The 17,500-nt window shown below is 30.7% G+C and overlaps 1 protein-coding gene across 3 annotated transcripts in view; it reads right to left on the minus strand.

Moving 5' to 3' along the window:
• Positions 1-3,958: 3,958 nt before the first annotated feature.
• The window catches only part of fam13a (family with sequence similarity 13 member A), a 190,298-nt gene continuing 176,756 nt past the window's right edge, over positions 3,959-17,500 (minus strand). For 2 of the 3 annotated variants that reach the window (XM_061922947.1, XM_061922946.1), the window contains 4 exons: positions 14,315-14,398; positions 8,067-8,266; positions 5,104-5,205; positions 3,959-5,025 (listed from right to left, as the gene is read on the minus strand). In XM_061922947.1, coding sequence (XP_061778931.1) covers positions 4,902-5,025; positions 5,104-5,205; positions 8,067-8,266; positions 14,315-14,398 — 510 coding nt within the window. In that variant the 3' untranslated portion in view covers positions 3,959-4,901. The remainder of the gene's footprint in view (positions 5,026-5,103; positions 5,206-8,066; positions 8,267-14,314; positions 14,399-17,500) is intronic. The other variant, XM_061922948.1, reaches the window with a different exon arrangement.

Consider the following 17,500-nt stretch of genomic DNA (forward strand, 5'->3'; position numbering starts at 1 on the left):
AATTGAATGCACTACAAAGACAACATATTTGATGTTCAAACTCAAAAATTTTTTTTTTTTCTGCAAATAATAATTAACTTAGAATTTCATGGCTGCAACACGTGTCAAAGTAGTTGGGAAAGGGCATGTTCACCACTGTGTTACATGGCCTTTCCTTTTAACAACACTCACCACTGTGTTACATGGCCTTTCCTTTTAACAACACTCAGTAAACGTTTGGGAACTGAGGAGACACATTTTTGAAGCTTCTCAGGTGGAATTCTTTCCCATTCTTGCTTGATGTACAGCTTAAGTTGTTCAACAGTCCGGGGGTCTCCGTTGTGCTATTTTAGGCTTCATAATGCGCCACACATTTTCAATGGGAGACAGGTCTGGACTACAGGCAGGCCAGTCTAGTACCCGCACTCTTTTACTATGAAGCCACGTTGATGTAACACGTGGCTTGGCATTGTCTTGCTGAAATAAGCAGGGGCGTCCATGGTAACGTTGCTTGGATGGCAACATATGTTGCTCCAAAACCTGTATGTACCTTTCAGCATTAATGGTGCCTTCACAGATGTGTAAGTTACCCATGTCTTGGGCACTAATACACCCCCAAACCATCACACATGCTGGCTTTTACACTTTGCGCCTATAACAATCCGGATGGTTCTTTTCCTCTTTGGACGTCCACAGTTTCCAAAAACAATTTGAAATGTGGACTCGTCAGACCACAGAACACTTTTCCACTTTGTATCAGTCCATCTTAGATGAGCTCAGGCCCAGCGAAGACGACGGCGTTTCTGGGTGTTGTTGATAAACGGTTTTCGCCTTGCATAGGAGAGTTTTAACTTGCACTTACAGATGTAGCGACCAACTGTAGTTACTGACAGTGGGTTTCTGAAGTGTTCCTGAGCCCATGTGGTGATATCCTTTACACACTGATGTCGCTTGTTGATGCAGCACAGCCTGAGGGATCGAAGGTCACGGGCTTAGCTGCTTACGTGCAGTGATTTCTCCAGATTCTCTGAACCCTTTGATGATATTACGGAGCGTAGATGGTGAAATCCCTAAATTCCTTGCAATAGCTGGTTGAGAGAGGTTTTTCTTAAACTGTTCAACAATTTTCTCACGCATTTGTTGACAAAGTGGTGACCCTCGCCCCATCCTTGTTTGTGAATGACTGAGCATTTCATGGAAGCTGCTTTTATACCCAATCATGGCACCCACCTGTTCCCAATTAGCCTGTTCACCTGTGGGATGTTCCAAATAAGTGTTTGATGAGCATTCCTCAACTTTATCAGTATTTATTGCCACCTTTCCCAACTTCTTTGTCACGTGTTGCTGGCATCAAATTCTAAAGTTAATGATTATTTGCAGTTTGAACATCAAATATGTTGTCTTTGTAGCATATTCAACTGAATATGGCTTGAAAATGATTTGCAAATCATTGTATTCCGTTTATATTTACATCTAACACAATTTCCCAACTCATATGGAAACGGGGTTTGTAGTTGTAATGTTACAAAATAAAGTTGCAATATGAGGCGATTTTCTAAATAAAAAAAAAAGTCTTAATTTTGTGATACCACATTTGTTCAAAAGTTACCATAATAAAATTGTAAAGCTGCGAGAAATTATTTTACAGAAGTAAAGTAAGTAAATAACGTAATATTACGAGTAATATAGTATTGTAACTTATATTAAGTGACGTAAATAACGTAATATTACGAGTAATATATTAAGTAACGTAAATAATATAATGTTACGAGTATAAAAAAATGAATGACATTTTATCGCCATAAAAATCCGACATTTTAACGAGAAAAGATCAAAGAGTAAATTCCCCTCTCGTAATATTACGTTATTTAAATTACTTTATATTACAACTTTTAAGTACCGTAATATTACAGTATAACAGTTTAAAAAAAATGTAACTATGCACGGTATCTCCCAAAAAATCTTGACATTTTATCGTGAAAAGACGAAAGAGTAAATCATGACCAAAAAGGCAAACATGGCATAACATCGTTACAACAAGTTACGAAGTGTCCAGTCATAGAGCTGCTGTGTCTTTACACACCACTAGGGGGCACATCAGCATGCTGAGATGTGCACTGCAAATATAATATTTACGTGCAATAAAAGAGAAGAGAAAGAAAAACGCAGAAGCCAAGAGTGAGTAAAAATATCTTTTCATTGATATTATGTACAAAATACAAATAAAGTTTATGTACTAAAATGTACACACTCAAATCCCACCACGCCTCGCCAGTGTTTGCATTCAATAAAAACGAAATTCACACTGATTGTATCGTCCATCCATTTTGGAGAAAGAGGAAAAATAACGTAGTTGCTTACAGAAATGTAAACATTGGTATTTACAGCACGACAACGGAGGAAGAACATTTGGAGATTTTGGTTTGGTTTCACTCCAAATGTTGAGAATGTGAGCGTTCAGCAGCACCAACGCAAACGACGACTATGACTATGACTATGATGACAAGACTCCAAAATCAGCAAATATACTTTTCTACGGTACTCAAATACACACACGGTGAGGCTCTGGCTGCTACGACGCTGAAGAGTACTGCGAGGCCACTTTGACTACGAGCCAATCCCAAAAAAAAGCACCTATCATCTACTACTAAAAACACTTGATTTTTTTTTCGTATTTCTCGGAAACAAAAAGAAACATTTTTTGGGTGGTTTTTCCAAAAATAATAAATAGGGAAGTGCTTTTCGTTTGACGAAAACAAAGTCGTGGAGTTAGACGTCGCATGAAAAAAGTCGCAATATTTCGTACATTTACGAGAAAAAAAACGACACTCGGCAGCAGATTCGCTATTTGAAGCGTGTAAATGTTGCTGATGATAATTCAAGTCTCACCGACCATTAACAATCTTTCAATGTAGATGAAAAATACATACATTATATGTATATATATATATATATATTATATATATATATTTTTTATATTACGGTATATTATATATACATTATTATATATAAATTACATATAAATTATATATAAATTACGTATATATATATATATATATATATATATACAGTATATATATACTGTATATACCGTATTTTTCGGACTATAAATCACAGTTTTTTTTTGTGTAATGTTCTTTATTTTCAATGGAACATTTAAGGTTTTGGTGTTGTTTACTGGCGTCATATTGCAGTCTACACATATCTCTTATGTGTGACTGCCATCTACTGGTCACACTTATCATTACACCATGTACCAAGTAAAATTGCTACGAGGTCGGTAAGCACAACCAGAATTATTCCGTACATTAGGCACACCGGGTTATAAGGTGCACTGTCGAGTTTTGAGAAAATGAAAGGGTTTTAAGTGCGCCTTAAAGTCAGAAAAATATGGTGTATATATATATAATGTATATAATAAAATACAACAAAAATATTAAATATTTTTTCTCGTAAAATAAATTTTTTTGCACAATATCAACTTAATTCTGGTAAATTCTCTCGATTTAATACGTTTTGTTATCGTGTTTTGTAGCCCCGAGTACTCTTTTGTCTCAGCAGTCAAATCATTTTAGCCAGGAAGTTTTCTCACGTTAAATGTGGAAAATCGCCGATTCATTTACGACAAATCTAACAAATGGGTGAACGTGATGGCTTCATTTGAAGACTTGGTACATTTCCTCTTGTGGTTGAAATATGGTGAAAAGGAGAGGAAAAATGAGTGGTGGTTATTATTATTATTATTATTATTAAAAGTGTAATTGTTGAGGGTTTCGTCCGCAGTATGTGTGACTGCCATCTACTGGTCACACTTATCATTACACCATGTACCAAGTAAAATTGCTACGAGGTCGGTAAGCACAACCAGAATTATTCCGTACATTAGGCACTGTCGAGTTTTGAGAAAATGAAAGGATTTTAAGTGCGCGTTACAGTCCGAAAAATATGGTATATATATATATATATATATATAATATATATAATAAAATACAACAAAAATATTAAATATTTTTTCTCGTAAAATACATTTTTTTTCACAATATCAACTTAAGTCTGGCAAATTCTCTCGATTTAATACGTTTTGTTATCGTGTTTTGTAGCCCCGAGTACTCTTTTGTCTCAGCAGCCAAATCATTTTAGCCAGGAAGTTTTCTCACGTTAAATGTGTAAAATCAACGATTCATTTACGACAAATGTAACAAATGAGTGAACGTGATGGCTTCATTTGAAGACTTGGTATATTTCCTCTTGTGGTTGAAATATGGTGAAAAGGAGAGGAAAAATGAGTGGTGATTATTATTATTATTATTATTATTAAAAGTGTAATTGTTGAGGGTTTCGTCCGCAGTATGTGTGACTGCCATCTACTGGTCACACTTATCATTGCACCATGTACCAAGTAAAATTGCTACGAGGTCGGTAAGCACAACCAGAATTATTCCGTACATTAGGCACTGTCGAGTTTTGAGAAAATGAAAGGATTTTAAGTGCGCCTTATAGTCCGAAAAATATGGTATATATATATATATAATAAAATACAACAAAAATATTAAATATTTTTTCCCGTAAAATACCATTTTTTTTCACAATATCAACTTAAGTCTGGCAAATTTTCTCGATTTATTACGTTTTGTTATCGTGTTTTGTAGCCCCGAGTACTCTTTTGTCTCAGCAGTCAAATCACTTTAGCCAGGAAGTTTTTTTTACGTTAAATGTGGAAAATCGCCGATTCATTTACGACAAATCTAACAAATGGGTGAACGTGATGGCTTCATTTGAAGACTTGGTATATTTCCTCTTGTGGTTGAAATATGGTGAAAAGGAGAGGAAAAATGAGTGGTGATTATTATTATTATTATTATTAAAAGTGTAATTGTTGAGGGTTTCGTCCGCAGTTTGGAGATAATAAAAAAATCCAGTTTTTAGACCAACTTGGTGTCGTCTCTTTTGCTGATGAGGACCTCCAGCAGCCTCAGCTTGGCTTTGATGTGTTTGTACTCGTTGTACTCCACTGCGAGCGGGGAACGGTCCTCCTTCTGGACGGTCCTGGGGACGGAGAACGTGAGCCAAACCGTTATTCAAGAAAAAGTCGTAACGCTGTTTAAAAAAAAAAAAAGTTCTTACCTTCCATTTTGCCGAAAGAATTGCTCTTCAAATTCTTTGAGGGTTTTACGGATTCTCTTCTTCTCCTCTCGGGCCTCCTGGAGTTGTTCCACCAGTTCTTGCCTACAAGTCGTAAAAACACGTTATTATATTTGTTGGCATTACGTAAAATGTACGTTAAAAAAAGGTCAGAATGAATTTGTAATAATTATGAATTTACGCAGCAGAAATTAATCTTGGTGGTTTTTTAAATAAATCCGATAACATTTTATTCTCGTCGCTTCATTTGCACTCACAAATTATTTATACATTTAGATCAGGTTACTTTTTGCAATGTTACTGGTGACAGAATTTTACATTTAATAGCTTGATGCAAATTCTCGTACGTTTACGTATTTTTAATAAATCACGACATAAGAACAAATTTGTAATCATCTAAAATTGTACGAGAAATAGCTTTCACGTTTTCGGAATATTACTCGCTTATTGTCACAACTTTTTCCGATGAAATTGTGATGTACTCCACAACCAGAGTACATTTGTAACGATCTAAAAACGTTTACGTATTTTTAACAACTCATGACATCAAAACAAATTTGTAATAATCTAAAATTGTACGAAAAATAGCTTTCATATATTTTCGCAATATTATTTGCTTACTTGTTTTTTTTTGATGAGATTGGGATGTACTACACAACCAGAGTAACGATCTAAAAACGTTTACGTATTTTTAACAACTCATGACATTAAAACAAATTTGTAATAATCTAAAATTGTACGAGAAATAGCTTTCACATATTTTCGGAATATTATTAGTTTACTTCTTTTTTCGATGAAATTGTGATGTACTACACAACCAGAGTACATTTGTAACGATCTAAAAACGTTTACGTATTTTTAACAACTCATGACATTAAAACAAATTTGTAATAATCTAAAATTGTACGAGAAATAGCTTTCACATATTTTCGGAATATTACTCGCTTATTGTCACGACTTTTTCCCGATAAAATTGTGATGTATTACACAACCAGAGTACATTTGTAACGATCTAAAAACGTTTACGTATTTTTAACAACTCATGACATTAAAACAAATTTGTAATAATCTAAAATTGTACGAGAAATAGCTTTCACATGTTTTCGGAATATTACTCGCTTATTGTCACGACTTTTTCCGATGAAATTGTAATGTACTACACAACCAGAGTACATTTGTAACGATCTAAAAACGTTTACGTATTTTTAACAACTCATGACACTGAAACAAATTTGTAATAAACTAAAATTGTACGAGAAATAGCTTTCACATATTTTCGGAATATTATTAGCTTACTTCTTTTTTCGATGAAATTGTGATGTACTACACAACCGGAGTACATTTGTAACGATCTAAAAACGTTTACGTATTTTGAACAACTCATGACATTAAAACAAATTTGTAATAATCTAAAATTGTACGAGAAATAGCTTTCACATATTTTCGGAATATTATTAGCTTACTTCTTTTTTCGATGAAATTGTGATGTACTACACAACCGGAGTACATTTGTAACGATCTAAAAACGTTTACGTATTTTGAACAACTCATGACATTAAAACAAATTTGTAAGAATCTAAAATTGTACGAGAAATAGCTTTCACATATTTTCGGAATATTATTAGCTTACTTCTTTTTTCGATGAAATTGTGATGTACTACACAACCGGAGTACATTTGTAACGATCTAAAAACGTTTACGTATTTTAAACAACTCATGACATTAAAACAAATTTGTAATAATCTAAAATTGTACAAGAAATAGCTTTCACATGTTTTCGGAATATTACTCGCTTATTGTCACGACTTTTTCCGATGAAATTGTGACACAACCAGAGTACATTTGTAACGATCTAAAAACGTTTACGTATTTTTAACAACTCATGACATTAAAACAAATTTGTAATAATCTAAAATTGTCCAAGAAATAGCTTTCACATATTTTCGGAATATTATTAGCTTACTTCTTTTTTCGATGAAATTGTGATGTACTACACAACCAGAGTACATTTGTAACGATCTAAAAACGTTTACGTATTTTTAACAACTCACAACATTAAAACAAATTTGTAATAATCTAAAATTGTACGAGAAATAGCTTTCACATATTTTCGGAATATTACTCGCTTATTGTCACGACTTTTTCCCGATGAAATTGTGATGTACTACACAACCAGAGTACATTTGTAACGATCTAAAAACGTTTACGTATTTTTAACAACTCATGACATTAAAACAAATTTGTAATAATCTAAAATTGTACGAGAAATAGCTTTCACATATTTTCGGAGTATTACTCGCTTATTGTCACAACTTTTTCCGATGAAATTGTGATGTACTACACAACCAGAGTACATTTGTAACGATCTAAAAACGTTTACGTATTTCTAACAACTCATGACATCCATCCATCCATCCATTTTCTACCGCTTGTCCCTTTTGGGGTCGCGGGGAGTGCTGGAGCCTATCTCAGCTGCATTCGGGCGGAAGGTGGTGTACACCCTGGACAAGTCGCCACCTCATCTACAATTTGATTTGTCAATTCTCACGTGAATTACGAATAATTCTAAAAACTCAAGGACGAGGTCTTTTTTGGAAAAAAAACAAACACTTTAGTAGCTTATTTCCTGTAAGTTATGATTAAAATCGCATATGTTACACCATTTCTTTGGTGACACAGTAGGGAAAAGATTCATATGGCCCCATTGCTTGGTGGATCTCGTGTGAGAGGAAGAGGGGTGGGTTAATCATTTTGCAATGCAGTCTGCTGAAAGCATAGCAACTGATGCTGTGGTCAAAGTTGAAACATTTTAAGATATTCAGAACTTTTGTCACGTTTCACGTGTCAGGTAAACAGCAATGAATGGGGCCGTATGAATCCTACTTACTAAATAGAAATGAGGGTCTCACAAATTCAGGTTTTTTTGGGTTAAATCTCCTGCTTACGTGGTGGCCGAGTGCAGGTTGGACAGTCGCATGTCGGTGGTGGCGTTGATAGAAGGACAAAGTTCGTCCACGGGGGAAATGAAACCGTCCACTTCCTGCTCCGCGTGACCCGGGAAGTTGAGCACGTTCAGGTCGGGCCTGGCGGTCATGGAGAACTGCGTCTTGGCGTCGCCCTCGTCTTCGGATCCCTCTTCTTCCTCCTGCGGGAGTAAGACGGCGTTTTAGAAGGTGGAGCAGACTGGTGGAGACACGGATTAGTGGTCACTGATCATCTTTTATTTGGGACGTCAAACTTGTTAGTACGAGTGGATTAAAGAGTTACCGTGCTCAATCACGCAGAATATTGTAGGACATTTGATGGATTTAAAATACTCTGTGGGAAACTAATGCTAACAATCCGTAAAAACTAAAATTAACACATTCGTAAAGGATGTCTTCATCACTATGTGTCACGTAGATGGCTCGCTAATAACGTAACTTTTATAAAAATAAAAAGTCACGTACGGTATTTACAATTTGCAGGTTACTGTTTTTTGTATAATTATTTACAGCTTAATTTCGAACATTAAAACAACACATTGTTTCACCATTCTTCAAATGTTGTGAGTATTTGCCCTTTTAGTAAATCCTTTTTATAATAGTATAATCGAGGACAAAGAAAGTCGTAACTTTACGAAGAAAATTTTGCTAGCTTGCTATCTAAAACAACACAACATTGTTTCACGATTTAAAAAAAGCGTGTTTCTTCAAATGTTGTGAATATTTGCCCTTTTAGTAAATCATTTTTATAATAGTATAATCGAGGATAAAGAAAGTCGTAACTTTACGAAGAAAATTTTGCTAGCTAGCTATCTAAAACAACACATTATTTCACGATTAATAAAAAAAATGTGTTTCTTCAAATGTTATGAATATTTGTCCCTTTAGTAAATATTTTTTGTAATAGTATAATCGAGGATAAAGAAAGTCGTAACTTTACGAAGAAAATTTTGCTAGCTAGCTATCTAAAACAACACAACATTGTTTCACGATTAATAAAAAAAAAGTGTTTCTTCAAATGTTGTGAATATTTGCCCTTTTAGTACATCATTTTTAAAATAGTATAATCGAGGATAAAGAAAGTCGTAACTTTACGAAGAAAATTTTGCTAGCTAGCTTTCTAAAACACAACATTGTTTCACGATTAATAAAAAAATTTGTTTCTTCAAATGTTGTGAATATTTGTCCTTTTAGTAAATATTTTTTGTAATAGTATAATCGAGGATAAAGAAAGTCGTAACTTTACGACGAAAATTTTGCTAGCTAGCTATCTAAAACAACACAACATTGTTTCACGATTTAAAAAAAGCATGTTTCTTCAAATGTTGTGAATATTTGCCCTTTTAGTAAATCATTTTTATAATAGTATAATCGAGGATAAAGAAAGTCGTAACTTTACGAAGAAAATTTTGCTAGCTAACTATCTAAAACAACACAACATTGTTTCACGATTAATAAAAGAAATGTGTTTATTCAAATGTTGTGAATATTTGCCCTTTTAGTAAATATTTTTTATAATAGTATAATCGAGGATAAGGTAAGTCGTAACTTTACGAAGAAAACTTTGCTAGCTAGCTATCTAAAACAACACGACATTGTTTCACCATTCTTCAAATGTTGTGAATATTTGCCCTTTTAGTAAATCATTTTTATAATAGTATAATCGAGGATAAAGAAAGTCGTAACTTTACGAAGAAAATTTTGCTAGCTAGCTATCTAAAACAACACAACATTGTTTCACGATTAATAAAAAAATGTGTTTCTTCAAATGTTGTGAATATTTGTCCTTTTAGTAAATATTTTTTGTAATAGTATAATCGAGGATAAAGAAAGTCGTAACTTTATGAAGAAAATTTTGCTAGCTAGCTATCTAAAACAACACAACATTGTTTCACGATTTAAAAAAAGCGTGTTTCTTCAAATGTTGTGAATATTTTCCCTTTTAGTAAATCATTTTTATAATAGTATAATCGAGGATAAAGAAAGTCGTAACTTTACGAAGAAAATGTTGCTAGCTTGCTATCTAAAACAACACAACATTGTTTCACGATTTAAAAAAAGCGTGTTTCTTCAAATGTTGTGAATATTTGTTTTTTTAGTAAACCATTTTTATAATAGTATAATAGAGGATAAAGACATTTGTAACTTTACGGAGAAAATTTGTGCAGTCTTCTCTCTGGTCAAATCAAAACAATGGTAAAGTCTCCAAAACAATCCTTTTCCTTAATTTGCTCAAAATTCTTGGTTAATGTTATGTTGTATTCCCTTAAAATAATATTCCCATTTTCGGGTAAATCCAAACAGGAAACAAATCACCAAAAATCAAGAAGCATGACGCTAACTAAAGCTAACACTAAAAAAAACTAGCATAGCTTTTTTTCATTTTTTTTAATTCATTATACCAATACTATTCACTTTTTGTTAAAACTTTTTTCCTATGAAATGATGACATATTACACAACCATAATACGTTTGTAACAATCTAAAATTGTCCTGAACAAAAATACTAATCAATTTAATCAATATTAAATTTTGCTTTCGCAAGTTTTCGCAATAAACGCCTTTATTCGCTCAATATGAATTTTGTTTTCTTTTGAATGAAGACATATTACACATTTGTAATAAAATAATCATTGTAAGAGAAATAATTGTCTTCTCCTCTCGGGCCTCCTGGAGTTGTTGCACCAATTATAAGCCTGACAAGTTGTTTGAAAAATAATTCCAATAAATTTGAGGCATTCTTTTTTTTTTTTTTTTTTGCTCAATATTTTCTGAATGTTAAGTTTTTTCCCTTTAGTATGTGTTACAATTTTTGGGTAAATCCACACACACACACAAAAAAACTAAATTAACAAGTATGATGCTAACTAAAGCTAACACAAAAAACTAGTCTAATTTAAAAAAAAAAAGTTTAAGCACAGCCACAGTGAAAACATTGTGTTTTTAAACGTATTAGGAATGTTTATAAGTGGAGTTTGGGTCATCTACTGCCCTAAAAATGTAAAAAAAAATGTTTTTAATAAAAGCTAGGCGTTAGCTAGGGAAAACCACAAATTCTCAAATGTTTAGGTACTTTTTATGCCAACGCACATACTTTTCCTTAATTTGCTCAATAACTTCTGAATGTTACGTTTTTTCCCTTCAATACATATTAACATTTTTGGGTAAATCCAAACAGGAACACACACAAAAAATAAAAATGAACACGCATGTTTGCTAACTAAAGCTAACACAAAAAAACTAGCTTATCTTTTTTTTATTTTATTTTTTTTAAGCACAGCCACAGTGAAAACATTGTATTTCTAAACGTATTAGGAACATTTATTAGTGCCCTAAAAATGTAAAAAAAAAAAAAAAGTTTTTAATAAAGCTAGGCGTTAGCTAGTAAGAACCACAAATTCTCAAATGTTTACGTACTTTTTATGCTAACGTACATACTTTTCCTTAATTTGCTCAATATTTTCTGAATGTTAAGTTTTTTTCCCTTTAGTACATATTAAATTTTTTGGGGGGTTAATCCAAACAAAGTAAAAAAAAAATAAAATAAAAAAATAACATGCTTGATGCTAACTAAAGCTAACACAAAAAACTTTTTTTTTTTTTAAAGCACAGCCACAGTAAAAACATTGCATTTCTAAAACATATTAGGAACATTTATTAGTGCCCTAAAAATGTAAAAAAAAAAAAAAGTTTTTAATAAAGCCAGGCGTTAGCTACTGAGAACCACAAATTCTCAAATGTTTACGTACTTTTTATGCTAACGTACATACTTTTCCTTAATTTGCTCAATATTTTCTGAATGTTAAGTTTTTTTCCCTTTAGTACATATTACATTTTTTGGCGGGTAAATCCAAACAAAGTAAAAAAAATAAAAAATAAATAAAAATAACATGCTTGATGCTAACTAAAGCTAACACAAAAAACTTTTTTTTTTAAAGCACAGCCACAGTGAAAACATTGTATTTCTAAAACGTACTAGGAACGTTTATTAGTGGAGTTTGGGTCATCTACTGTCCTAAAAATGTAAAAAATAAAAATAAAAAAAAGGTTTTTAATAAAGCTAGGCGTTAGCTAGTGAGAACCACAAATTCTCAAATGTTTACGTACTTTTTATGCTAACGTGCATACTTTTCCTTAATTTGCTCAATATTTTCTGAATGTCAAGTTTTTTTCCCTTTAGTACATATTACATTTTTTGGGGGGTAAATCCAAACAAAGTAAAAAAAAAAAAAATTAACATGCGTGATGCTAACTAAAGCTAACACAAAAACGTATTATTTTTTTTTAAGCACAGCCACAGTGAAAACATTGTATTTGTAAACGTACTAGGAACGTTTATTAGTGGAGTTTGGGTCATCTACTGCCCTAAAAATGTAAAAAATAAAAAAATAAAAAATGTTTTTAATAAAGTTAGGCGTTAGCTAGTGAGAACTACAAATTCTCAAATGTTTACGTACTTTTTATGCTAACATACATACTTTTCCTTAATTTGCTCAATATTTTCTGAATGTTAAGTTTTTTCCCTTTAGTACATATTACATTTTTTGGGGGTGAATCCAAACAAAGTCAAAAAAAAAAAAAATTAACATGCATGATGCTAACTAAAGCTAACACAAAAACTTTTTTTTTTTTAAAGCACAGCCACAGTGAAAACATTGTATTTGTAAACGTATTAGGAACGTTTATTAGTGGAGTTTGGGTCATCTACTGCCCTAAAAATGTAAAAAATAAAAAAATAAAAAATGTTTTTATTAAAGCTAGGCGTTAGCTAGTGAGAACCACAAATTCTCAAATGTTTACGTACTTTTTATGCTAACATACATACTTTTCCTTAATTTGCTCAATATTTTCTGAATGTTAAGTTTTTTCCCTTTAGTACATATTACATGTTTTGGGGGTGAATCCAAACAAAGTAAAAAAAAATAAAAAATTTAACATGCATGATGCTAACTAAAGCTAAGACAAAAAAACTTAAACAAAATGTTTTTAATAAAGCTAGGCGTTAGCTAGTGAGAACAAAAATTCTCAAATGTTTACGTACTTTTTATGCTAACGTACATACTTTTTACATTTTTTGGGGGGTAAATCCAAACAAAGTAAAAAAAAATAAAAACATTTACCGGTACATGCGTGATGCTAACTAAAGCTAACACAAAAACTTTTTCTTTCTTTTTTTTTTTTTTTTAAGCACAGCTACAGTGAAAACATTGTATTTCTAAAACGTACTAGGAACGTTTATTAGTGGAGTTTGGGTCATCTACTGGCCTAAAAATGTAAAAAAATAAATTTAAAAAAAAGCTTTTAATAAAGCTAGGCGTTAGCTAGTGAGAACCACAATTTCTCAAATGTTTACGTACTTTTTATGCTAACGTACATACTTTTTACATTTTTTAGGGGGTAAATCCAAACAAAGTAAAAAAAAAAAAAAAAATGTACATGCGTGATGCTAACTAAAGCTAAGACAAAAAAACTTAAACAAAATGTTTTTAATAAAGCTAGGCGTTAGCTAGTGAGAACAAAAATTCTTAAACTTTTTATGCTAACGTACATACTTTTTAAATTTTTTGGGGGGTAAATCCAAACAAAGTAAAAAAAAAAAAATAATAATTTACATGCATGATGCTAACTAAAGCTAACACAAAAACTTTTATTTTTATTTTATTTTTTTTTAAAAGCACAGCCACAGTGAAAACATTGTATTTCTTATCGTAATAGGAACGTTTATTAGTGGAGTTTGGGTCATATACTGCCCTAAAAATGTTTGAAGTACAAAATGTTTTTAATAAAGCTAGGCGTTAGCGAGTTAGCATACCAACTAAAACAATTTCCTAAAAATATTTCAAAACCAACTTTGTCAACATACAAAGCATTTGGTGTAATTTAAGTATTTTTGATATGTATTATGTGTTCTAAACAAACTATAAAGGGTGCGAGTTGTCCATTAGGTGAGAACATGTTAGTACAATCTCCCAAAACCATGGCAACCACAACCACAACCACAACAACAACAAGAACCGGGAAAGCCAAAAAGCAACCAGAAAGTCACAGCAATCCTTTCACCCACAAGCTTATTAATGATCAAACATTTCTAAGTGATGCTAGAAGGCAGGCAGCCGTCCATTTTCTTTTCAAGGCTTGTTTGCTAGGGCACAAATCAAAATGGCGGGGGTATGATTACGGGAGAAGCAGCGGCAACAGCGGCCCTTCACCTTGACGTCGTCGAAGAAGAGTGCGGTTTCGCCCTCGATAATGGGCTGGAGGAGGGGGCCTCGACGCTTGCTGGAGGGCGAGCCCTGCGGTGACGTTGAGAAGCAGCCGTTAGCCGGCGGTAAAGGTCACGGCTCGGCCGCGAAGACGCCGCAATGACATCATTTTTTTTTTTTTAAAGAGAAGATTCCATGGTGCCGCAGAGACTAGGAATGCTTATCTTGTTGGGAATAAGGCAACACCACACATACCGACTGTAGTCTGGCAGATATGGAATATTACATGGAATGCTCTTCCACAGGTTGAAGACGTTATAGTCAACAACAGATGAGCTTAATTGACTTTTTAGCTGCTTTGCTCAGCTACAATCCATCATTTGACTGCTCTCCTTTTTTGTCAACTTTAACTCAAATCTCTAATAAAAGTTTACTCTTGGAATTAGCATTTGTTCTTATGTTGACACAATATCAAATAAAATAATAGTAATGAATTAATTAATAGTAATTAAATTAAATACAAAATATATAAATTAAATACAAATACCAAATATATATAAATATATTTATATTATATTATAATATATATATTACGATTATTATCATTACCTGTATATAATTATTCTAGCTGAAAAAAAAAAAAAAACTATTTTCAAAATAAAACATAATAATTAACTAATATTCATATTATTTAGGAAAAACCCTAGTTACATCTAAACGTAGTAATAATGACAATATATATTTTAATAATTGCAATCATAATGACATTTTTGTGGTAATATAAATTGACATAGCCAACAATAACAATATATATGTTAATAATTTTCAACCATAGTGAAAATTTCCAAAACACTAGTAAATACAGTATAATAACTGGAAAATATTAATAGTAATAAATGATGATAAATCATTATATTTTTTAGCGACCATCTACAAACGTTGTTTTATCCTAAACCATATTTTGGAACTTAAGTGGAGGCTCCATAAAGAAAGGATGAACAAAAAATGTAAATCATATAATATAAAACGTAATATTTATAGAATATTTCATGTATCAGTAATAATGACAAATATAAAAATGAATCGATTATTACTAATATTATTTTAGCTGCAAGAAAACATTTTCTGAAATAATTATGAAACATAATTATTTACTAAAATGTATATTATTTAGTTTTCTTAAGATAAAAAAAGTATATTTTTTTCTAAAATCATTTTTCAATAATAATGAAATATTGCAGTAATTTACATTTCCAACATAGTATTAAATAACATAACTAGAAAATATTATTAACAATAATATTAAAGAAATGATAATAAATCTATATTTTTTGACTGACTAACCCTAACCCTAAACCGTAATATAAATTGACATATTCGACAATAACAATAAATGTTTTAATAATTTCAACCGTAATGGAATATTGTAGTAAAATAAATTGACATAGCCAACAATAACAATATATATGTAAATAATTTTCAATCATAGTGAAAATATCGCAGTCATATACATTTAAATTTCCAAAACACTAGTGAATAATTTGACTGGAAAATATTAATAGTAATAATATTAAATAAATGATAATAAAGCAATATATTTTTTAGCAACCATCTACAAACTTTGTTTTATCATAAACCATATTTTGTAAATTAAGTGGGGGCTCCATAAAGAAAGGATGAATAAAAAATGTAAATCATATAATATAAAACGTAATAATTATAGAATATAAAATGTATCAATAATTATAGAATATAAAATGTATCAATAATAATGACAAATATAAAAATGAATCAATTATTACTAATATTATTTTAGCTGCAAGAAAACACATTTTCCGAAATAATCATGAAACATAATTATTTATTAAAATGTATATTATTTAGTTTTCTTAAGCTAAAAAAAAGTTGTTTTTTTCTAAAATAATTTTTCAATAATAATGAAAATATTTCAGTAATATAAATGTACGTTTCCAACATAGTATTAAATAACATAACTAGAAAATATTATTAACAATAATATTAAAGAAATGACAATAAATCCATATTTTTTTGACTGACTAACCCTAACCGTAAACCGTAATATAAATTGACATATCCGACAATAACAATATATATTTTAATAATTTCAACCATAATGAAATATTGTAGTAAAATAAATTGACATAGCCAACAATAACAATATATATGTAAATAATTTTCAATCATAGTGAAAATATCGCAGTCATATACATTTAAATTTCCAAAACACTAGTGAATAATTTAACTGGAAAATATTAATAGTAATAATATTAAATAAATGATGATAAAGCAATACATTTTTTAGCGACCATCTACAAACTTTGTTTTATTGTAAACCATATTTTGTAACTTAAGTGGGGGTTCATAAGGTAAGGTTGAATAAAAAAAAAAGTAAATCATATAATATCAAATGTAATAATATTAGAATATAAATTGTTTCAATAATAATGACAAATAAAAAAATACATCAATTATTACTAATATTATTTTAGCTGCAAGAAAACACATTTTCCGAAATAATCATGAAACATAATTATTTACTAAAATGTATATTAGTTAGTTTTCTTAAGCTAAAAAAAGTAGTTTTTTTCTAAAATAATTTTTCAATAATAATGAAATATTGCAGTAATATAAATGTACTTTTCCAACATAGTATTAAATAACATAACTAGAAAATATTAACAATAATATTAAAGAAATTATAATAAATCCATATTTTTTGACTGACTAACCCTAACCCGTAATATAAATTGACATATCCGACTATAACAATATATATTTCAATAATTTCAACCATAATGAAATATTGTAGTAAAATAAATTGACATAGCCAACAATAACAATATATATGTAAATAATTTTCAATCATAGTGAAAATATCCAAAATACTAGTGAATAATTTAACTGGAAAATATTAATAATAATAATATCAAATAAATGATGATAAAGCAATATATTTTTTAGCGACCATCTACAAACTTTGTTTTATCGTAAATCATATTTTGTAACTTAGGTGGGGGTTCCATAAGGTAAGGTTCAATACATTTTTTTATCATATAATAATAATAGAATATAAAATGTTTCAATAATAATGACAAATAAAAAAATGCATCAATTATTACTAATATTTTAGCTGCAAGAAAACCCATTTTCCATAATAATTATGAAACAATT

Source organism: Nerophis lumbriciformis, linkage group LG27 (genome assembly GCF_033978685.3).
Source record: "Nerophis lumbriciformis linkage group LG27, RoL_Nlum_v2.1, whole genome shotgun sequence".
In the NCBI taxonomy this organism is placed as follows: domain Eukaryota; kingdom Metazoa; phylum Chordata; class Actinopteri; order Syngnathiformes; family Syngnathidae; genus Nerophis; species Nerophis lumbriciformis.